The 24,794-nt window shown below is 51.4% G+C and overlaps 1 protein-coding gene across 1 annotated transcript in view; it reads right to left on the bottom strand.

Annotated features, from left to right (window-relative positions):
• LOC119107988 (metabotropic glutamate receptor 2) overlaps window positions 1-11,586 on the bottom strand; it is a gene marked incomplete at its 5' end in the record, with an annotated part of 107,041 nt that extends 95,455 nt beyond the window's left edge. Inside the window, one exon of the mRNA XM_037231576.1 lies at window positions 11,272-11,586. Within this exon, the coding sequence (XP_037087471.1) occupies window positions 11,272-11,586 (315 nt within the window). The remainder of the gene's footprint in view (window positions 1-11,271) is intronic.
• Between the last annotated feature and the right edge of the window lie 13,208 nt (window positions 11,587-24,794).

Here is a 24,794-nt window from a genome sequence, read left to right as displayed (position 1 = left end):
GCGTCAACCCCGAACTCGTCACCACCAGCGCTGTCGTCTCGCCAACATTGTGACAGACCCAATCGCGGCCGGCGTCGCCGCCTCCATCCTCGCAGCCGCCGTCGCCGAAGCCGCATCCATCCTCGCAGCCGCCGTCGCCGAAGCCGCATCCATCCTCGCAGCCGCCGTCGCCGAAGCCGCAGCCACCGCCGACGCCTCCACATCCGTGTACAGCGATCAACGGCCGCAGGGACGAAGAAACCCGACAAAGAGCCGTACGCCAGCTACCTAATACGTCAACTACCGGGCGACGCAGTCCCCTCGCCTGTCGACACATGCAGCGATATCTGACGTCTCCCAGAGACCGGTTTTGGGATCGCACATTAGGACGTGCTGTCCCGTACACAGACGCTGGAAAGGTCGGGCCTTCAGATCACATTGTTCCCACCGTGCGTAACCGGATTTCGTCTGCGGCTCAGTCGCACTCCTCCGCTGTTTGCTGCCAAATGGCGGCCAATGCTCCGTGCTGAGCTCGGGGAGCTGACCGCAGCGGGCGCCTACACGAAGGGCGCTGGAGGGCCACTGTCGCGCGGCGCCACGTAACTCCAGCGGGCCGGGCCGAAATCATCAGAGGTCGAGTCGAAGCCGTCCCTAGTGACCATCATCTGCACCAGGCGCCAGACCGATTTCACTGCCACTTCTGCATGCCATTGACTGCGGCTCGGGTGACGGATGAGCCGCTCCTATTTTCGCAGGAAGGCACGGGTGCGGCCAGCGACGCACTGCAGGTCCGGCATTGGTCCGCAGTACCTTCGGCGTTCCCGCAGACGTGAACATGCTCCGCAGACAGGCCGTCGGATCAGAATACCAGCTTCCTTTGGCAGTTGATTGAAGTGCCCGGTTGATAACAAAGAAATCCTTACATTTCACATATCTATCAAAACCTGAACAAACACTATATGCAGAAAGGATCCAACAAACGAACTAACGCCCTTCTACACTTCATTTTGGCGCAATACTTTCGTAATTGCTCTGTTTCTTGCAAAGCACCGAAAATGAACAGTAGCCAGGCCACCAAGGTTAAGCAAGGATATTTTCAGTGCTGCACGCAGACAAGCAGCGCTTACAAGTTTTGCGAGGGGGTCAAACAACTGATTCACCAAGACATACGCAGTTGTTCAGAGAACAAAGTTAACAGCAAATATAATTCACGCATGATAAGTTAGGTCTGAAAGCCTTCTGAATGCCCGGCAGAGATGATGCACAATATCCTCCTACCGCTGGGGAAACGGTTTACAAATTGCCCGCGTATTTTAATGAAGGCCTGTCTTCACTCCTCCAGCGATCCGTATTCCAAACTTAAGTTGTCTGCTTAGGGGAATGGTCAGCCCTCCAGAACCATGTCCTCAGTCTCATGAGGTGTTAGTCTTTGGGAGGAGTAGCATGCTCTACGCTCCCGCTAGTTGGTCTACGGAGAACACCGTTGATTAATCTAACACTTCATGAAAATGCGTATGCTGCATCATTCTGATTCCAGTCATTATACAATATGCACCTAAAATGATACAAATAGGTAGTTTATTTAGTGACGTTTGATTTAGTACATTGCTCTTCTGGTTGTACCATGTTGCTCACTGCGAAAGCATTAATGACGACTCTGTAAATTAGCCTAAATACTTGCTCCGTTACAAAAAGGTTGCGATACAGTTGGTTAACACAGGTATTCAGAAAGCACAGCGATCTAAACTAATGAAATCATATATCAAGCAATAAAATTAGTTAACACAGGTATTCAGAGAGTACAGCGGTCTAAATTACTGACCCGATGGATTAAAGCGTCACCTGCAAGGCTCATCGTCTATTTCCTCTTACTAGAAAGAGACAAGAGACTGGTGGTCGACGCATCTAATTTGCTAACACACGATTCGACGTCCTGTTTTCTTCAGTGCAACAATAATGACCACGAAGCCACCATTACCGCGCCGGGCAGAGGACAGGTAACGAACGGTCGGGGAAGTGCCCGGTGTTCTCCAGGCTCAGTATTCCTGATATAATGCGGAAAAAGCACACACACACACACACACACACACACACACACACATAGTGGCCAAATGTTTCTGGCACTTTGAACAGCAGCGGTAAGCCAGGTATGGCTGACGAACAAGACTCAACAGGTCCGGACACGGGACTTCAGTGACTTAATGTTGTTGAACGGTCACGGAAACGGCTTCGGTCGATACGGCCAGACGAGCTCAGGGCTTCAATGGTGCAGCATGAAATCAATGATCAATATCCAATGTTCCATTAAAGGAGTTACGGACGTGGCGTGACCTGTCTAGTTCAAACCTTTGCCTTATGAACTTACACCTATTTTTTGAAGACGCTCAAATCTATCGCATGTGGTTAGAATCAAATCGTTCTGTAACCAGGTTCGTCAAATTTTCCACTTTTGTCACGATTCACTTAGTGAGACTCAGGATTCATTCAATCACTCGACCAAAGTAAACAACCTCCCACTTACAAACAACGATGCTGGAGTAATCCTTTAAATGCGATTTATATGATGGTTGAGTCACACAAAGACGAGATGGAAAATAACGCAGCTTTTACACGACTCATAAAAAGCAGCCGTCTTGCGCAAAACATTACGTTGTGCTTAAGCCCGACAAGACCGCCGTTTCAGTGCCGACCAGCGACTTCCACTCCGCGGAGAGGAGGAAGCGAGACGTCTCATTTGCCAGAAACTGCGCCTGCGCCGATGACCTGCGGTCAAGGTCACAGCTGGAGGTGGATGCCATGCGGGTCGGTCGCTGAACGTAACGGCCGGGCGGAGACGGAGGGCCGACCCCACCAATAAACTCGCCCGACAACTGACGGTTAGCATGCTGATGAAGCACCGCCGAGCGTCCAGAATCGCGTCCGAACGGCGCTGCCGGCGAATTGAGCGGCATGGGAACAGCGCAGCATTAGAGGGCGGAGGAGGACGCCTTTGTCAGCCGAGATTTACGACTTCATTCCATATGGTAGCCACCGTCCAATCACTTAGTATCACCATTGGACGACGGGCTGGTTTCGAGCAGCCGCCGGACCGGGTATCAATAAATGTTCCTAGATTTCCACGAACTGCTCCACGCGTTTACTCGGATTTCGACATTCATAGATACTGACAGCAAGCTAACGTCATTTCAATCGACGTTTGATGGAGCAATTTGGGCCCGAGAGGAAGAACGCATACTGTGAGCTGTGAAATCATGATGAGTGCTTTGCATTCATCTGTGAAGATATGTGGGCAGTGTTGATTCACCCTGATTGGTGGGCATTCTTCTTCATCAACATGAAGTTGTCTTCAGCAAAGCCTGATTGATGTCAGCGGCTTAAGCCAGCACCACAACGCGATGCATTCAGTCCCAGAGGCACACAGGCAGGATATTGAGAGACTGATCTCGATTGCCATGATCTAATTGTAGTTCCCATGGTGACGCCGACTGAGTAGTGTGGACGTCCCATTCGAAACGTCACCCCCTTCCCCCCCAAAAAACAACATTTAGAATGATACATTTACGACGATGAAGAATCGGGCGACACACACCCCTTCTCTGCAGTTTTTGTGTAGGTTAATTCTCCAAGCGTACAAACGCAGCACCGTACGTTGTGGGCACACTTTCTTCCTTTAGACGGCTTGAGGTTATAAGTTTTAAATATTTATTCTTTAATGGAGCCTACGGATGAGTGATCAGAGCGGTATAGTTTGTAATTAATCACACCAGGGAAGATTCATCACAGAATGAACATCACGGCCAACGAACATCGCAGCGGGTTCTCACATGTTAACCCGCAGCCAGCACTGGTCCCCCAGACCTCAGGTGGCCAATGGATTTAGAGTTGAATGGCTGGGGTAAACTGTCTCCGAACCAAGGACATGGGTTTCATTCTTGCCACAGGAATCTTTCACGACAACGGTTTCTATAGCCAGCGACCAACGTACTCACGTCGACAACAGCCTTGCAGTTACTACAACCTTATATTACCGAATTTACAGGTCGTACAGCAAACCAGTGACGCTATCACTCTGCGAACAGCGAAGCTGAATCCGGCTGAAGACGTTTTCCGCCGTGCTTCCTTCTGGGACACGTGCGCATTGCGCCCGTGCAGATGCAAGGGAAGATAGATGATAACACTGCGCACGGCGGGACCCTGGCGCTGTACAACGGACAGACCATCTTTCATGTGTGCGGATCCAATTTTCAACGAAACAGTGCTATCAGCTGCTATTGTCAAGAGAATGTGTTCAATGAATTATTTGGCGGCGGACGTACCAGGGGCGCCAACTAATGCCGCACTGACCTTGATCCCGTAAATCTTTCTGCGAATGTTGAGCATGCGGCCCGCAGAAATGTGGAAGACAACGGCGTTATCACCAGACGAACCATACCAGCGAATCAAAGGATCAATTCGAGGGCTCGAAAGACCCGAAGGGCTGGTTGCAGGTCAAACTATGGGTCTCAGTCCGCAGGGCCTGGTCCTCAAAAGCCAGCGAGATGGCCTTCACGCCGATTGGGGCCCCTGGGTCGATCAGGGCCTCTATGTCGGCCAGGCACCACCAGCACCGTACAATCGGGCCCGTGATGGCCTGGACCTGAGACCCCATTTCCCAAGCAGGGATAGGGCCGGGGCGCGAGATTTGCATTGGACAGCGCCTGAGACTTACACTGGTCATAGTTCCTGCAACAATGACAAGGGGCCTCTGTGTCGGTCAGGGGCCCACAGTACCTCACAGAAGGCCCTGAGTTCGGACAGCATAATTGATCTGATTGGTTCTATAGATAGGTATAGATCTTATAGTAGAGTGGATCGAAATTGAGGTGAAGGTGACAAAGACCAATCCATGTTTGCATGAGAATGTCCATGCTTTTGCAGAGTGGACTTGTGAAACAAATTACACAAAGAAGTTCGAGTCTGTGCGCTAGCAATCTTAGGAGCAAGAACAGCTAAGTACCCGGTTGCCGTTTCCGTACAGCCGAACGGAGTTGGCCACTGCAGATGACGCTAGGTGGCGCGCAATGTCCGCGCGAGAACGCGCGCCGTGAAATAATGTTTTTTAAAGGCTTTCAAAGTCCTCTAGAACCATCCAAAGCCTGGACTACGCCGCATATTTCACATCATTATTTCGAGGTGAGTATCTTAACAGATTAACAGCTAGAGCATTACGAAAAAAGAGATCATACATTTACTCTTACCTTAAATGTTAATCCGTTCCTTTCATTAATTTAAGAATCGCACACGTACGTATTCGTTAGGACTGCAGTCTAGACCTACGAAATCGTATCCTGAAGCGTTCAAAGGTGCTTAGTTCAGATCCGTCGCCATTTTGTCCGCCCGTTGTCCGCCGCACGACGCCACACAGCCTATGGAGACTGCAATACCGGGAGTCGGTTTTTTTTTGTTTCTACGACTTTCCAGCGCGCATGTTCAGAGCTTTGTTTCCACTATGAGTGCACTAAGAAATTGTTCGTTGAATATGGTGGAATGGATTGGTGGATCATTCAAAGCACATTTAATTCCCGCTTACTTCAGTTAATTCACATCAAAACTCAAACATAATGTTATCTTCCGGCTGTTTCTGGCTTTTAATTCAGTTCAATAAATTACAAATAAGAATGAAGCGAAGAAATCCGTGCCTCCTTGAAACCAAGTACGGTAAATCTGGTGATACTTTCCATTGGGGTCGCTTTTACCATTAGGGGAACCTTTGTTAACCCTGCGCCCCTCCCCCTAACAAGACCCTGGCTGCGCCACTGATATGAGAATGTTTCTTAGTGGTTGTGCAAAAGTCAGGGTCAAAAACTGCAGAAGTTAAGAAAACCTGTTCGCATATTTAGAAACATGAAGAGTTCTTTAAACTGTATTATACAGGTTATAAACCAAGTCAACAAAAGCAAATGAGGTTCACGCAGCATTGGTGCATAATTATCATACACCAGAAGCAAGTGCATTCACCAAACAAAAATAAAGGAGCAAGAAATTGCCCACTTTTGCCATGCGACACCACAGCTCCCGGACATTACATTGTATACAGGTATGGACCTAGGCCGTCATGTCTCCAAACGTGCCCTTCATTTCAAAATACTTCCCATGGTGATTGTTTTTGGTCACTTTTGGATGTAAATAGTAATCCAACTAAGCCTACTATTGGCATCAAGCCAGAAAACAATACAAACTTCCGCTGCTTTCCACAACGGGCATTTCTCAAACATTGACGAGGCATCATGCCCGTACAAAGTGGCTAAACAGGTACAAGGTTTGAGAAATGCCCGTTGTGGAAAGCAGCGGAAGTGTGTATTGTTTTCTGGCTTGATGCCAACAGTAGGCTTAGTTGGATTACTATTTACATCCAAAAGTGACCAAAAACAATCACCATGGGAAGTATTTTGAAATGAAGGGCACGTTTGGAGACATGACGGCCTAGGTCCATACCTGTATACAATGTAATGTCCGGGAGCTGTGGTGTCGCATGGCAAAAGTGGGCAATTTCTTGCTCCTTTATTTTTGTTTGGTGAATGCACTTGCTTCTGGTGTATGATAATTATGCACCAATGCTGCGTGAACCTCATTTGCTTTTGTTGACTTGGTTTATAACCTGTATAATACAGTTTAAAGAACTCTTCATGTTTCTGAATATGCGAACAGGTTTTCTTAACTTGTGCAGTTTTTCACGCTGACTTTTACACAACCACTAAGAAACATCCTCCTGTCAGTGGCGCAGGCAGGGTCTTGTTAGGGAGAGGGGCGCAAGGTTAGCAAAGGTTTCCCTAATGGTAAAAGCGACCCCCATGGAAAGTATCACCAGATTTACCATACTTGATTTCAAGGAGGCACGGCTTTCTCCGCTTCATTCGTATTTTTAACTTGTTGAACTGAATTAGAAGCCAGAAGCAGCCGGAAAATAAAGTTCTGTTTGAATTTTGATGTGAATTAACTGAAGTAAGCGGGCATTAAATGTGTGCTTTGAATGATCCACCAATCCATTCCACCATATTCAATGAACAATCTCTTAGTGCACTCATAGTGGAAACATAGCTCTGAACATGCGCGCTGGAAAGTCGTAGAAACAAAAAAACCGACTCCCGGTATTGCAGTCTCCATAGGCTGTGCGGCGTCGTGTGGCGGACAACGGGCGGACGTTGACGAGACATCATGCCCGTACAAAGTGGCTGAACAGGTACAACAAGGACGTACATGCGAGATAGCCACCACGCGATTTATTCACACTCCACTACGTGACGTCATAGGGAAATACTCCGTCGGCGGACCGCAAGAGTTACTGAACAGGCGAAATTTCAGCCGCCGAACGCATTCGGCTTCAACTCGCAATTTTAACGGGAGAAATACCATATCCCATGACTCACGCGAACCTTGCATTGGGCGTCATCACGGTCGTCGTCGCGGCAGCCGCCAGCGTAAATGCCGCCGTCGCCGCCGATGGTGCGGCAGCCGCCATCGCTGCTGTCTCGATCGCTGCCACCACTCCGCGCGACCGCCGCGGGCGGTCGTAGGCGTCAAGATACCGGTAGTTGCCACAGCGCAAGCGCCCACCAGGCAGGCGTACCAGACAGTCTCACCGCCTGCCGGCGCGCGTGATCCCCCCCCCCCCCCCCCCCCCCCGACCGGCCGCACAGACTCGTCTTGGGGTTCTGCACGAGGACGTTCTGCCCGATACGGCAGCGCTTGGGAACGGCCCGCTGCCATACATCAGCGAACCCTAGTGATGTGCCGGATACGGCCAACGATGGCTAGTGGTTTCGGCGGGCGAGCCGCCGGCGGCCCAGCACAGCGCAGTCATGGCCACACAGGAGACTCCCTCCGAACAGCTCGGCGAGCTAGGACTTGTCTGGGCAGCATGGTAGGTCCGGCGGTCGCATGGTGACTAACGATCCTCTGGGGACCTAGGTGGCCTGTTCTCCTTCCCCCGTAACGACAGCCTCGTGACGTACCGCGGCAGACCCGAGTGACGCACTCTCTTCCAGCTTCCCAGCATACCAGGGAGCCAGAACACTCCTGCTCCAACAACGGGTGACTCGCATGACCCGGGAAGCCCGGAGACGATGACCTGGTGCCGCACTCTCTTTCTTCAGGATTTCTTCAGTGCCGATATCGGAAGACCAGCGTGCTGCACGCTGCTCCAGCAGCAGCACACACAAGCACCGCTCACCCCTCCAAAAGCCGTCGATGCGGGTGAAGCACTCTCACTGTACTGCCACAAGCACTGCCTCTGCCTTCCAGCAGTGGCAGGCACGGCACCCGCGTTTTTGCACCACTCTTCAGGAGCGGCCAACCCGGGCGCCGCACCTCATTAGCGGCAGACCCGGGCGCCGCACTCCATTAGCGGCCGACCCGGGCGCCGCACTCCATTAACGGCAGACCCTGACGCCGCACTCCAGCAGCAGCGCACCCGGGCGCCACACTCCAGCAGCGGCCGACCCGAGTACCCCACTCCACCAGCGGCACACCCGGACTCCGCACTCCATTAACGGCAGACCCGGGCGCCGCACTCCATTAACGGCAGACCCTGACGCCGCACTCCAGCAGCGGCGCACCCGGGCGCCACACTCCAGCAGCGGCCGACCCGAGCGCCCCACTCCACCAGCGGCACACCCGGACTCCGCACTCCATTAGCGGCAGACCCTGGCGCCGCACTCCAACCGCGGCACACCCGGGCGCCACACTCCAGCAGCGGCCGACCCGGGCGCCGCACTCCAGCCGCGGCGCACCCGGGCTCCGCACTCCAGCAGCGGCCGACCTGGGCGCCACACTCCAGCAACGGCCGACGTGGGCGCCGCACTCCAGCAGCGGCCTACCCGGGCGCCGCACGCAATCAGCGGCAGGTCCTGGGGCCGCTTTCAGAAATGTAGTTTAATTTTGTCATGATGTAGCCTCATACAAAACATGGTTTGGGCAGTGACACAAAAGCTCCAGGGAACAAGGCATGCAAATTAGGCAATCATTCTCATTGAAAAGGCAAATATACCTGAGCAATGTGCCTCCCATCATGTTAAGACGCCTGCTTCACGACTTGTTATCCAGGATCCAGATCTAAGATATGAGACTCCAACATATTTCTGGGGATCTTCACACATGTCTGCACGGCAACCTTTGTTGTCACATAGTAGGATATGGCTCTGTTATGGTCTGAGACATAAGCAAGCCAATAGCTGACTTTGATAACATGCCGTGCGCACCCCATGTCCGTTACAAACATATGATATTACCTTAAGTTCGCATCTGTTTGCGGTTCAGCTGACCGTGCGACTGTTGATTGCTTGGGAGGAAAGTTGGAGTGATACTCGGGATTTAGAGCGCTCCCTCGTTAGTTCCCGACACCGAAAGAATATCAGCGAACACCGACTGATGATGAGGAGTTTGAGCGGCGTTCAACGGACATGATAAACTCAAAAGTCTATCCAAAAAGACACCTCGTGAGTTATGTCCGAAAAATTCGCGGCCAAAATCACTGGGGGCATAAACATTTAGGAACAACGGGAGGTGGGGTTCAGCGGCAGCACAGTCTCTGTCCCACTTTGAAAACTGGAAACGGTTATCCATGGACAACTCGTGCACAACGACAACAGTAGCTATCAATCGGGAACGCCGCATTGCTACGGAAGTGGAGCAGTGCAGATGTCACAGAATGACACGCCGACTAGTTACCAAAACGCTCAGGCTTGTTAACTGCCGCTACATATTTCGTAAAACCCAAGCCACACCTGCCATGAAGGGTTGTGGCGCCAATGGCACCAGCAGTTTAATGCATCAATAAATATTCAAAGGTGCTGACGGGCAGCCCAAGCGCCATTGTCCGGTGCATGCGCGTGAGGTGTGGATTAGATGGCCACCAATGCGTGCAATATTCGTTAATCCATCTCGCTATGCGCTTCTGCGCTACAAAAGGGGTACCGGCTGCTCAAAACCAAGCATCACACTCATACCGGGGGTGAGCTTCAAATTCGAGAGATCCCTAATGCGTCGAGATAAAAGCGGGCTGCGCTTCACACGCTCCCAAGAGCGTGCGCGCGGCCAGCTGGCGTAGTGCTGGCTCGCCCCAAAAGTTCACAGCCAGCTGCAAATAGCGCATCTGACCCCATTTTGCACGTTTTATCCGGACCAGTGAAGTGCTCTCCATTCACCCAGCTGAGAGGCTCCCCATGGCTTCCATTAGACGCGGCGCGCCCCAATGAGCCCGAGGGCCCTCGGACGGGCGCTGTTCCGCGTTCAATTGGATCCCAGCGTGCCGCCGCGGCGCTTCTCGCCGCGCCTGGTTTGTTTTGTTAGGCTAATTGGACGCCGCCAAGTGCACGCCTTGAAAGCGAGTTTTATATCGGGCCGGACGGATTGTGTTCGCGGGTCGGCAGTCTGATATGGACTGTTGCCGGGCGGGCGGCACAGGAGCGCCCAGCCCGAGCCCGGGGTCACGGGGTCGGCTGACGGCCGGCGGCAACGGCGGGACGTGCGGCAGACGCGGCGCGGTACGCCGGCCCAGGACACGGCCGTAATTATTTCTGTCACAGACGTGAGCTCTCGGTACGCGTGGTGCACGTGGAGGGAGGGAGGGAGGGAGGGTAAGGGACATCGCGGTACGCGCTGTTGTGATCAGCGCCTTTGGGATGTCGTGCTACTGAATGGGTTGTATCAAACTGTTTCGCTGTACTGATAGCCGCAATCACAGCATTTCAGGACCATTATGAGCTCCCCAGTGACTAGGGGACGTTCCAATAACTAAAATGACCTGAGGATGAGATAAATCCTTTGCCTTTTCGTATTGTGCGTTAACTACATTACACTGCCTTCGAAGATAGCTAATTAACCTCAAATTTGTCAGCAAAAGAACTAGTCAAGTAAGCGAGTCAAATTTCTAGGGCATAAGAATGTTTCGTTCCATTCACGGCGACTGCGAGCCTATGTCACCCACGTCGCGACACTTTCCCTGCTCATCCTGGATGACGGACGCAGTGCAGAGACTGGACAGGATGGGGCCCAGCCAGGCTGCCGAGGCGACCTTAAGCAGCCCCAAGAGCCCCCGCCGGCTGCGTTTGAAGGTCGATTATACGCTGAGGCTGAGAGATGCGCTATGATTAAACCCTGCTCTCCGCTAATCTCACAAGAGAGCCTTTCGCTCCAGGAATAGCGACCGGAACGAGATCGCTTCCGGTGCACCACCGGACCTAGCAAGGTAACCTTCCATCCCCGTCCTCTGACTATCGCGTCACCCTTTCTAGGAAGCGCTTCGCGCCGACTGACCTGGTTCATGTTGCTCCTGACAAACTCCATGGACTGGTCGAGCGCGTACGTGCCGCTGCTGCACGTGTCCAGTATGCGGACGCCGATATTGATTCCTGGGAGCAGGTCGGCGTCTCGGTTGATCTCGTCCACCGCCCAGAGCATCGCCTCCATGCGCTGGATGCCCTTCTCCTCCTTGATCTTGCCGCAGGACGCCTGGCCGCCCTTGCTGCGCTGCTCGTGCATGGGGAAGAGGCCGCCGAAGGTCACGTCGCCCGGCAGCTGGACGACGCGAGGGTCGCCGGGATCGGCGCGGGCCGAGGAGCCGGCCAGCAGCAGCAGCAGGCACGGCAGCAGCAGCGGCGGCGGCGGCGGCGTCCAACTTGTCCGCCAGGCTTCCGTCATGGCGTCACCGCTGGCATGGATACTGAAAGCAGCGGAGCCGCGGGTGAGCTGGTGTCGGCCGTCGGGCGCTCTGATCGGCGCAGCGAACGTCAGCAGTGCGCGCCCGCCAACGCAGCCGACGGGAGGCCGCATCGATCATCCTCTCCTGCTATTGCTAAGTCGTCTAAAACAGACCGACAAGCCAGCGACGAATCCGAAAACTTCCAGCGAACTGGCGGGCACTAAGGGCTGTCAGGAGGCTTTCATGGCGACCCCACTTCGGCTCTTGAAACTGCTAAGTTATTCTCTGATAGGCGGATGTCGATCTCACGCTATTAACTACCATACCGACGTAGATTTACGAAAATTATCAAACAGTTCAACAGGTATCCTTGCCCCGAAATCTGTATTTACGCAAGAACGATTGACTTAACTGCCTTGACAGCAACTCAGTGATTACTCCTGCTTTTAGCCTCCCGCACATTGTGCGCGGTGTGCGCGAAGCATTACATCGGCGTGTCAGGGGTGGATGGGTGAAGCATTATATCGCCGCTCGCTCGGTAAGACTAGCCTGGCCAGTACTGGCGGTGCCCCCATGGTCCTAGGAGACTAGCCTGGCCAGTACTGGCGGTGCCCCCTGGCCTAGAGACTAGCCTGCGTCAGTACTGGCGGTGCCCCCCTGACTAGCTGGCCAGTACGGGACGGTGCCCATGGTACTGGAAGACTAGCCTGGCCAGTACTGGCGGTTGCCCCTATGGTCCGGAAGACTAGCCTGGCCAGTACTGGCGGTGCCCCCATGGTCTAGAAGACTAGCCTGGCCAGTACTGGCGGTGCCCCCATGGCCTGGAGACTAGCTGGCCAGTACTGGCGGTGCCCCCCATGGTCATAGAAGACTAGCCTGGCCAGTACTGGCGGTGCCCCCATGGTCCTGGAAGACTAGCCTGGCCAGTACTGGCGGTGCCCATGGTACTAGGAGACGCCTGGCCAGTACTGGCGGTGCCCCCATGGTCCTAGAGACTATCCTGGCCCAGTACTGGCGGTGCCCCCATGGTCCTAGAGACTAGCCTGCCCAGTACTGGTGCCCCCATGGTCCTAGGAGACTAGCCTGCCAGTACTGGCGGGTCCCATGGTCCTAGAAGACTAGACTGGCCAGTATGGCGGTGCCCATGGTCCTAGAAGACTAGCCCGCCAGTACTGGCGGTGCCCCATGGTCCTAGAAGACTAGGCCTGGCCAGTATGGCGGTGCCCCATGGTCCGGAAGACTAGCCTGGCCATTCCTGGCCGGTTGCCCCTATGGTCCTAGGAGACTAGCCTGGCCAGTACTGGGGTTGCCACCATGGTCCTAGAAGACTATCCTGGCCAGTACTGGCGGTGCCCCCATGGTCCTAGAAGACTAGCCTGCCCAGTACTGGCGGTGCCCCCATGGTCATAGGAGACTAGCCTGGCCAGTACTGGCGGTGCCCCCATGGTCCTAGAAGACTAGCCTGGCCAGTACTGGCAGTGCCCCCATGGTCCTAGAAGACTAGCCTGGCCAGTACTGGCGGTGCCCCCATGGTCCTAGGAGACTAGCCTGGCCAGTACTGGCGGTGCCCCCATGGTCCTAGAAGACTAGCCTGGCCAGTACTGGCGGTGCCCCATGGTCCTAGGAGACTAGCCTGGCCAGTACTGGCGGTGCCCCCATGGTCCTAGGAGACTAGCCTGCCCAGTACTGGCGGTGCCCCCATGGTCCTAGGAGACTAGCCTGGCCAGTACTGGCGGTGCCCCCATGGTCCTAGGAGACTAGCCTGGCCAGTACTGGCGGTGCCCCCATGGTCCTAGGAGACTAGCCTGCCCAGTACCGGCGGTGCCCCCATGGTCCTAGGAGACTAGCCTGCCCAGTACTGGCGGTGCCCCCATGGTCCTAGAAGACTAGCCTGGCCAGTACTGGCGGTGCCCTCATGGTCCTAGAAGACTAGCCTGCCCAGTACTGGCGGTGCCCCCCCCCCCCCCCCCCCCCGGTCCTAGAAGACTAACCCCTTCATTTGTTACTTTAAGCATCAAGATATGTTCTCGTATATACGCGTGATGAATCTCATTGCTTAAATCACGTCATGATCCAGTTTCGTGCAGGATCTATCGAGTTGTTAACGTGTTTCATTTACCACATGATAGGGGAAAGCCCACGTGAGGCCCTACAGCCAGATCTAGTCTTTCTCCTCCATTCGCTTTCGGACGGAACGAGGAAATGGTTTCCTGCCATCTGTCTCGGAAAGTAATGCGGCTATGTCGGCGCTGCGTGGCCGGGAACATCAGCATCCATTTCGTGCCCCCTCCCCCCCCCCTCCATCCGTCTGCCTCGTCTTCACATGATGCATTGTTCGGGCATGCGTAAATACAAACGGCGCGCCACACCGCCCACTCACTATGGCGGTCTTCTGGCGGTGGGCGTGGTAGGTATTACGTGGTGCGTTCATTTAGGTTGCCATACATAAACCCCAATCTATATCTTTTAAGATATATCAACGGTAAATATTGCCAATAATCCGCGCTAAAAAGATATAGTTTGTCATACTGCATGGACTATATTATATCGGACTATATAGTATAAGTTACTGTATATGGACTACAAAGTATAAGTTATATTCTCAACGTTTCATTTCTCAATGGACATTTTCTAGATTTACAGTTTTAGAAAAGTCGATATAATCGTGTATCTGTAAAATTCAAGTTCTCTCGTGACTTTTTAACATGGATATTATGTCCGCATATATCAGCCTTTCTGTTCTTTTGTTTTGTTATTGTAACACAATGCTGGTACAACACAAACATACTTCAAACATATCATTATACAGACATAAGCAGTTACGCATAAAATATACGCTCATGGTCAGGTAACGAAGCTCTCCCGCGACACGTAGAACACTCAATGCCTCCGCGCTCTCCGTCCTCATGGTAGCCATCCGCGCAGATGGAGGATTCCACGCACATTTATTTGTTAATGAGAGGGTCCCATTCGCAGATGTGTATCGTTTCTAGGGTGACGAGTCTTCGGCTCTGTGTGGAGCGTGCGAGGACTTTTGTGATGTTGAGCATTTGGCGTGTCAGATGAGTTTTGCGTTCGGTCTCCGCGTGTGTGCGTGGGCCGCCGTTTTGTAAGTGCTAAGTCAAACGTCTGGAAAGTGTCGTTGCTGTGTTGCCAATATGTTTCGTATCAGGTGGGAACGCAGTCTCCTATGTTGCATTTATAGTAGTATATGACGTTGTTTTCTAGTGGCAAAACTGAATCATGTGAAGGATTGTTTTGCATGATCAAGGAGAATGTAGATGACCTTTTGTAAGGATGTTAAGTTTGATAATGTCGTTAGGTCCTTCGTTTGGCAATTGTGATGAACAATGTTTTTTTTGCAGAGCGTTTTCGTCAGCTTGTAATCAGGGATATCATGCTCTTAAAGAACTGGTGGTACGTATTCTGACGTTTCCTGATTTCGCAGAACGAGTTGGGGCAGGGGGGCCAAAACAGTAAAAATAACGAAATCCATCCCAAAATGGCCAACAAACTGGTGCTCCCCGACCTTTGTACATAATCACATCCTTCTCAAAGTTGGGGGCTGCACCCCAAGTTAGGGGAATGGGCAGCTAAATAGGAAACTACGCATTTTTTTGCAGTTGAGCGATAGTTAGTCGTTCCCTCGGCACAGTTTAACATCTGACAACCCATTCAACACTGAATTTGACAACAATGATCAGCTGTTCGCACGCCGGCAGCGCCATCTGTCGGCCGCGGGGGGGGGGGGGGGAGAGGCCGCCGGCCGGGATTATTGACTGCCTGATAATTTCACGACCGTCTGCGTTTGGTCGGCACGCGACAAATCACCTCGTCGTCGTTGAATGGCTGCTCGTCGATTGCTAGACCGACTCGTGGGCGGCACCTTCGACGATAATTGAGTGCAGGTGGGGAGGAGGGCTCGAAATACCGGGACGCAAGTCAATGCTCGGGTTCCAGTAGACTGGTATGATGCTGATGATCGCGAACACCTTGTTTTGCTGCACTACAAGTGTTGATCATAGCAGCTTGTATCAGCAGACTTTTCAGGCAGCAGCAATTGTGCCACGTATGCATGTAGTTATATGAGCACATGGCTAGATCATAAAACGTACCAGTTGACTCAAACGAGGGCACGAACTAGGCTGCGTCCCCGCCAAAACCGGAAACATCACCACGATTTTATTTTCAGGCTTGTCTCTTGGGTCATGATAACGCTGCTTGGAGCTTGCCTCCGTCGGGCTTAGATGAACTTTGAACTATTTCAGGAATGGCTGGGCCACGTGTCTTACGTAAATGTGATTCTCGTAAGACCGACCGGTATCACGAACGCCGCGACAGACACTCGGAAACCAATTTCCGGCCTTAGTATCAAGATTTAAATATAATGGGATACTCAAGCTGGTGCGAAAATTATCACCTTTCTCCCATTGAGGTCTAGAATTACAAGCGGACATCAGCAAAACAAGATGAGGGTTCCTGGAACCAAGGCGCTGGAACAGAAGCCATAACCGTCAGGCCAAATTCCGCTGCCTCGACTGATGACGCCTCAAGTGTACTCAACGCGTAATGGTCAATGGCCGATACATGCATACCGCAGTTTGCTTGGCTTTTTGATACATTCTAAGACTGGAAGTCGTTACATATCTTGGACTGGATGATAGCAAGACTAGTTCTCTGAACAGGCCATAATATCAGCTGCAAGGTTTATTAAACATTAATTGGATGGCGTCCCAGAAGAGCGCCTCGGGCTGGAAAGTCGGGAGACGAAACTCTCACGAAGCTTTTCCGGGAATTCATTGCCTAAGTTGGAAATATATATGCAAACGGAAAGAGTTAATCGGCGCATCTTGAAGAAACAGCAATTAGAAATCCTACTGACATGAAAGGTCAAGGTCGGGGCAAAGACCTGCAGGCCCTCCTCACATGTCTGCAGGGGCTGGGTCAATTGAGGCGTTTAATTTCTTCAAAAAGTATATGCTTTTTGGCTAAGTGAGGATGCTGTGTTACGAACACGCAGATGCTGCACTGGGGTCAGATCAAGGTCATTCCACAGCTTAGCGTGATAATTTGGTCTATTCAAATATTTTCACATCCATTTTGCTCCCTTTATGCAGCTTAAACGTCAGCTACAATTTTGTTCTGACCAGTACATAGTCAAGATGTAGATTGGATGCCAAGATGAGGTCATGCGAGGTCAACACGACACGCAGTAAGCTAGTTATGTCATACATGTTTCCGGATTGCTTATCCCGCAGGAATCCAATATAATCACTTTTAATCTTGCATCGGGTCATCTAAGTGCCTGAAGAGATCAAAACCTGTTGTTTGTCACAACCTATTCTGACCTTTGAAAAGCATTCAATAGCCATGGGCCGGATAGGGAAAGTGATTGTGAGCCTGCTGCGTAAATAACTACCACTCTGGTCCTGTCTTGTTTAAAATGCAGCTTTCACAATTTTCAAAGGGGTAGAAGTTTCAATTTGCTGGCAGTAGAGGAAAGCAAACTTTTTTCGTAACAGCTAGACAATGCCCAGTCCACAGATCACCTTATATATGCATAAATATCTCACTATAGCATGGTTTCTTCAAGTGCCAAGAGCAGCCGTACAATGTATCGTTATTCTAAGTATCAACAGCAAAGGGGCATAAGTAAGAGACCTGGTCACATAATTCCTTTTCTATACAGAATGCACAGTTCTCCCTATTGGTGGCTTGTGGCACAGATGCTTGTTTAATATCTATGCACAGCAACAGTCTCCTGACAGTTCTTCTCACTGTAAGGACAGTAAATGCCCCTCTTTCCATGTCTCCCTGTTAGGCAACTGTCTCTGGCAATTTCATTGCAGGTTCCTGGCATATCTAAGAAAAAAAGCTTGAGTGTCATAGTTATCATCAGCTTTCAAGGGAAGAACTAGCCTTTGTGATACCTTTGATATAACTGGATTCATACAGCAAACTATTGAGTCTGGACTTCAAAGTATGTAATAGAACAGCTGCAAAAATTCCACATCTGACCACTTTCATGGATATTATTTTTCCTCCATCACATGATGTTGCTTAGGTGCACTCGCATACCTCAGGAAGATGATGTGATGATGAACAATTGATGTGACATGGAATTCAGTCCCCAACAATCGTAATATGCAATCAGATGGGATTGCAACCCAGCTCCATCCAAAAATATTCACAGCATTATAAGGTCTGCTAGCGGTCATTAATGTCATGCCAATATTCAGAAAATCAGAAATAGAGGCTAGTTATCTGAGCAGTGTCAGGATTAATCAAAGAGATGCATCAGCTTTACAATGTAATAAGAATACATGGTGCATTTTGTATCACCAGGTTCAAACATGTCTGCAAATACAGCTACAGAAGCACAACACATACACACACACACACACACACACACACACACACACACACACACACACACACACACACACACACACACACACACACACACACACACACACACACACACACACACACACACACACACACACACACACACACACACACACACACACACACACACACACACACACACACACACACACAAGCATAGTGAAAGGCAGCTGGCAAAGCACTCACGGCAACTAGTGGCCCAATGGCACCTTACACTAGAATCATGAAAAGAGAAAAACCTGCGCCTTTAATATTACCAACAGGTTTACATATGAATACTGCACACACAAACAGCATGGTGCACAACACACTTCTTAAGCTTTCACGCATAGCACACAAAAGCTTTTAAACACATCATACTTAAATCCAACAAGCACTGCCTCAATCCCCCACAAAACATCAGTGAGGTGAACCGAGAAAAAGCAAACGACACGCAGCAACGCAAGTCAACGTTGCTGAAATTATTTTGTCTGTTCCGCGCCACCCATTTGGCACTTCGCAAAAATGAACCTATGGTGATGCACAGGGATGACAGGGGGCTGCCTGGAACGGCGGCCAACCGTTAAATTGGTTGATATTTCGACCATTTGGGTCGCGTATGTCACGGGGCGCATAGGCGGATCCTGGGGTGGGGGGGGGGGATGGGGCCATGCCCCCCCAAAAACCTCTGAGAGTGTGTTTTAGCCTCCCCCCGCCCCGAACATTACCAGAACTTCATAAAAGTTTCGTCTACTTACCGTCTGTTTTAACTTTAACTGTTTTGACTGTTTTGTTTTAACTTCTGTTTAAGATTCAATAACATTTCAGTGTTTTTTTCGGTTTTGAATGATGTCCCTACTAGGTACTCGCGAGAGGAACCATGCACTGGGCCTCGGATCGTACACCAGCCAGCTGGGGACGAACGGTTGCACACCCCCCCCCCCCCCCCCCCCCCCCAAACTCCAGCTTAGATCCGCCCCGTCAGGGGCGAGGCCAACTCGCATTGGTTTCGTGCGTAGGCGCGATATACGGCGTTTATCACATCGCGGGAAAGCTCGTGAACAAGCATCCGAGTTAAATCATTGCCATGCGTCGCATGGCCAACGAAACGTTTTCGATGTCACTTTCGCAGCTCAGTCCTCCCGTTAGAGGAGGTTGTGGGATTTAATGATAAATTCTGTCAATGTAGTGACTAATCTAGCCTCATTTTATAGCACGCATGGTACCCATAGCCCTCGGCCGCCCATGCCCTGGTTGCAAGCATTTTGTCCTGGATCGAAGAGGTGGTCCATCTATATACCGTAATGAAATCATTATGATCGGATCTTCTAGCAAGAGGTGTCCAAGCGGCAGCATGGTGCCCCCCCCCCCCCCCCACCCAAACGGGCTGGATCGCAGGCTCCGCTCATCCACGTTCTTTGGCCGCTGCGTAAGCGGACGGTAGGACGGCGGAGGAACTGCGTGGCTCTTCCCAGCCCTCGAGGTCGGCGTATTGCCGACTTCGGAGAATGAACAGCACTACGCGCGTAACGGTCCGGCACTCGACGAGAATAGGTCAGGCTCGGGGGTGCTGGCTCGTTCAGGCAGGCACCATTGGAGTCGAATAATGGCATGGTCTCACATCTCCTGGCCTGTGTGGGCGTGCTGTCTTACAACGCAGTGGATTGTTAAGCTTGAGGTCCAGGGGCAGCGCCACTGATTTGGAGCTGTTGGGTGGGGGGGGGGGAGGGAGGTGGGGGGGAGGGGGGGGGGTCCAAAGGGTCTCTTGGACAAAATGGGGCCTCTTCACAATGGGTTTCCTGGAAAGAGTCGCATTCAAAGAGGGTGGGAGGGCTGGGACGCGCTGTTTCTTACGCAATGGCTACATGTATCAATGTTGATGTGAATAAACGTCGAAAATTAAAAAATCAAAAATAGTAACCTTCTGACTAAAACAGAAGCCTTCAAAACGGCCTCCCCATCCCAAAAAAACCTCTTATTTCCAGAAAATGACCTGAAGGATCACCTAATCCGGAACAGGACCCTCTTGATTCACAAAGAGGGCCTCCAAATCCAGCACCAAAGTGGCTTTTATCTCCAGACAGAGAATTCACATCCGGAACTGTAGCCATAAAAGACATGAAACCTCCTTTTCCAGACAGGGAGGGAGGTATAAAGAGGGCCTCCCGAGTCAGCAGAGGTCTTCAGTCAGTCTTCTTTTACCCAAAAATGGGGCCTCCTGATCTACAGCACCAGCTACCTTATTCATGAAGGCGGTCTCATCATCCAGAAAACGGATACCTTGATGCGGAAAAGGAGCTTCTGAGTTCAACCTAAGTACCATCTCCCTCATCCATGGAGTATTTTTGACCTGCAATTTAGCGATCTATGTGAGCAACGATGCTTCAAGACTGGGCAAAAGGGCCTCCCGAAATCTTCAGAGAACAAAAACAAACTCTATCCTCCAAAGCAACGCCCCCCCCCCCCCCCGCATCCCCCTCTCTGTGTCTCTCCCGCAGCCCCTGCAGCGGACACAGGTAGGGCTATGTTCAAGATGGCTATCCTGACGCTTTAATGCAACCCATCTCCTTACCGTTCTAAGGCTTGGCCGTCTGGCTTACTCAAAGCCACGCAACTCATCACTTAAAAGCATTCGCTCCCATGTCTTACTTCCGGGTGAGACGCTAAGAATGGAGCGTTACCACTGCATTATTGAGAGAGCACGAATGATATTAAACTGGAGCAGTTCTCGCAGCTGGTGCCAACACCACCTCCCAGGTTTACGAAGCTGACAACTGCCCTAGCCACAGCAACAGCTTACACTGTTGTACCCAAAAGCACAGCCCTTAAATCATCTTCATCCATCAGCTGAGGGGGAAGTAAACTCATCTACTGACTGAAAAGTTTATTTCTACCAATCTTTTTGTCGGGTTGTTCTCAGTTGTTCGCCTGTATACACTATTGCATGTCAGTGCAGGGTAGTCGTCATGGACAACGCACGCGCCTAGTAAGCAGAATCGCTTATGTTGCAATCTCGCCGGCTACATCCCACAGGGGCGGGGGGGGGAGGGGAGGAGGGTCATAAACGTCTTCCTCTCGGCACGAGCGCCTCCGTCGACTGAGACCTTCATGTGGCGCGTGGTCCTCGTCGGCGCTCCGCGGAGGAGAGCGACGACGCATTGAAGGAAGCGCATCTAGGCGGAGTGGGATTTTTCATTGTGCACATTGGATTATAGGGAATTTCGATTCATTCCGATTGATATCCTTTATTTCTATGAATTCGTATCAGTTGACAATATATTTCAAGTGCCCAACTTTTGTTCTAGACACACAAACTTGTCGGTCGACCCCAAAGCGTTTTTCACCACCAATTCACCGCTCATATCAGAAACGCATCGTGAGTGTTAGCAAATGGCCTCGATGATGGAGCTCGTCAGCACTGGCAACAACCTTTGAACAGAACTATTGCGGCCACTGTGCAGACAACGCATTTGTTTACAGCTCTACGGAAAGATTGAGAAGAAGTACTAGTATCACGGATGGACTGGTTGTTCCGACTGTCGCCCTCGTGTGGTGCCTTGGGTTGTGCAATTTAACACCCTAGACGAAGGCCAAGATCTGAACAATTATTCCATCCGGAACGCGTTTGTTTGCATCGGGTTTGAGGTGTATACCGCGTTCGGCCGGAGGCTTAGCTTTGGAAATTATCCAGTAGAGTTAATTTGTTTTTAAAGAGTAGCATTTGGCATCGCAAACGCAGAGATCATCGCACATCATGTGTCAGGCCGAGGGCAAATCTGAAATAATTTTCAGAGCTTGCTCAAGGCGGTCAAGAAAGGGATTTTTTCTCCCTGCCTAGCTATGAGCCTTTACTGTGCTTGGTGCACCTGGGATGAAACTAGGAGATAATTTCAGTGCCCGTCGAGCGTGAATAAAAAATGTCGTAGGCTTTATCGGAGGAATAATTATTGGTTAAAAAATTGCATCGCGGCCAAAAACGCCACTGCATAGACTGCTTATGGTTTAGGGTTCGTGCTTATGCCTTGCATTTATTTCTACTTATTTACAAGTTCTTTATTATTTGCCAGTAAAATTTGCTAAATTTGACTGTACTTCGAACAACGGTTAGAAATCAAAGGGCTGTTTTAATGCTTGTAATTGCCAGTCAAAGTATCCTTTGCATTGGTTGCGGTCCACTGACGCAATGGGGGACCGTTGTGTTGTCAGGGGGGAGGGGGCACAGAACGCCTGACAGGGCCCCAAGTCGGCCATGGTCTCGTTTTTTTAATAGGGACTGGGGCGTGGCCTCGAATGTCAAGGAACCTCTTAAGTGGACGGAGCCTACCAATATTGAAAGGAGATAGAATGAGTGATAACGAAAGAGTCCGTAATGAGACTGTGAAACGGCCCTGTATGAGACACGGGCCCAAGAACGAAGGTGGCCCCGGACCTACATCCATGTCCGGTCGGTGGCCCGATAAACCGAACTGGAGCCGTCTGCCAGTTGTTGGAACCCCTGTGTCAGTAAGCGATCCCTTGGCGTCAATGAGGCTCCCTACGTCGATCCGCGAGCAACTGCTCCGGTCTGAGGGCGTTCCGCGTCAGAGAGGGGACCGATGCATGATGCATCTCTGTGTGGTCCTCCTGATCAACCAGGCGTCCCGGCCACCGTGTCTCAATAATATAAGCCGGCAAGTACCTCGGGTAGCGGGTTGAAGCGGAAAACCCCTTCATCCCATGACCGGGAAAGACAATGGGCCTCCTAGTGTTCTACTTATGAGACTCCCTGCCCACGAAAGGTAAGGGGTCTTCATAGTGTTCAGCCCACTGGGCCCCTCAACGAACGCATCGTTGGCATGATGCTGACAACTAAAGAAAACTGGGGCCCCTCGAAACAGAATGGGTCAAATCTGGTGATTTTTTTTTTTGGGGGGGGTGCCTTTTTCCGGGAGCCTTTTATCAAGCTGTGTGCCGCTCGACCCCTTCTCATCAAAATTTTAAAACTTTGGCCTCTCACCCGGTCCAAGATGGAGTTTGTGAGATCCGCGACAGGTTCTACTCGGGCGTAAACGTTTAGATGGCCTTTTCCTAACCTGATATGCCCGCTTTCTCAGTCTAAACGTGCCATTTCATGATTTAACAGGGGCCTTACTTGAGTCTACGATGGGCCCTTCCCAGACCTCAGAGGGCCCTAACTATGCTCACGATGGCCCCCATCCAGACCTGAGTCGGATCCCTTCAGAGTTTGCAGTGGGTCTGTCCTGATCAGAGATGGCCCTTTTGAGTCTAAAATGGGCTCTTTTCAGACCGAAAAAGGGCCCTTCCCGTGGCTTACAATGTCCTAGGGGCTTCTTGCATTGAAATTGACCTTTCCGGACCTAATGGGCTCTCTACGCTCACTTGAATGACACACACTAAACAAATCTCTTCCATAATCCGTCAGAGGTTCCATTTTGGCCACCTGAAATAGTGGGGAAAGATGGTTTCGGCCATTACCTCATACATAAGGGACAGTTTTTCCTGCGCATACATCGCCGTTGACTTTCTGAGCCTACAATGTGCCCACTCAGGACCGGAGATGTGCCCTTCCCAGGCCCAAAAAGTTAGGTAGGCCTTTTCCCAGCCTTAAGTTCTACGTTCCTCAGCCTTGATTGGATCCGTACCTGACTTGAGACTAGCCGTTTTTTAAATTCGTGATGGAACTCTCCAAACTTCAGAGGGCTCTCTCTGAGCCTACGATCGGCCCTTTCCCCGACCTGCACCGAGCCTTTTTTGAAATTACGATGGGCCCTTTAAGACCGGAAGAGGCTCCTACCGTGTCTGTAGGTGACATGAGTGTATTTCCGTCTTGAATTGGGCCATTTCTAGCCTAAAATGGGTCCTTCGCGGACACGAAACCATTCCCTTGAGCTTAAAATGGGTTGTTTCCGGACCCGATAAAGACACTCCATGCTTGCTTTAGTAACATAGGAAGCAAGTACTACCACATACCCGACGGAAACCTTCTGGGCCACCTGAAATTATGTGGGGGGGGGGGGGCAAAGGGATACTTTTCGCCTCGCCTGAAAAATGGGGGGGGGGGGGAATTTGCTCCCGCTGCTCCCGCCCCCACCCCCGCCCCCACCCGGATACGCCGCCGCCGATCTGAACCCTTTTAGTGGATGAATTTCTTCGATTAGAGCCCACGCTTAGCGGTGCTTGTTGTGTGAGCTGAACCCCTGCCATCCGATCCCGCAATTCCAGGCTACGGCAGAATTAAGCGGCGAAAGCTTAACGTGCCGCAATAGTCGGCACGGTTCGTGGTCTCATCTGACGTCAAATGACCTCCAGCGCGACCGCTCCCACCGGCTGCAGGACATACCGGTCAACAGAAAACAGCGAGTGCCTAAGGCGACTTGAACCCACCCCGCCACGGGTGGGTGGACCGGAGGGCAAGCGCTCTAAGCAACTGAGCCACCGGGACGGACATGATTTCAAAGGATTTTATGTTATCCCTCAAGTCAAAGCAGATGAGATAATACATCTTAGCACCTGCTCAAATCACGGTAATGTCGGGCCGTTCCTTCCAAATTTCTGTACTGATTGACTTCCACCTAGCTTCGTGTCTATGACCACGGAACTCATGACATTGTTTGCTCACAACGAGGGCAAATTTTACGCAGTCGCGTTTTTTGTAATTCAAGGGGACCACGTGCCGTTATTTTTCCCCATCACCGTGATGCTATGTGATGTTATTTGTCATCGGTCAGGTGAAGAAACTTGTCGTCAAAGC

This window comes from Pollicipes pollicipes, unplaced genomic scaffold, assembly GCF_011947565.3.
Source record: "Pollicipes pollicipes isolate AB1234 unplaced genomic scaffold, Ppol_2.1 Scaffold_6686;HRSCAF=7923_pilon_pilon_pilon, whole genome shotgun sequence".
Classification (NCBI taxonomy): domain Eukaryota; kingdom Metazoa; phylum Arthropoda; class Thecostraca; order Pollicipedomorpha; family Pollicipedidae; genus Pollicipes; species Pollicipes pollicipes.
The sequence above is the reverse complement of the archived record's forward strand: the minus strand, read 5'-3'. Positions and strand labels throughout refer to the sequence as shown.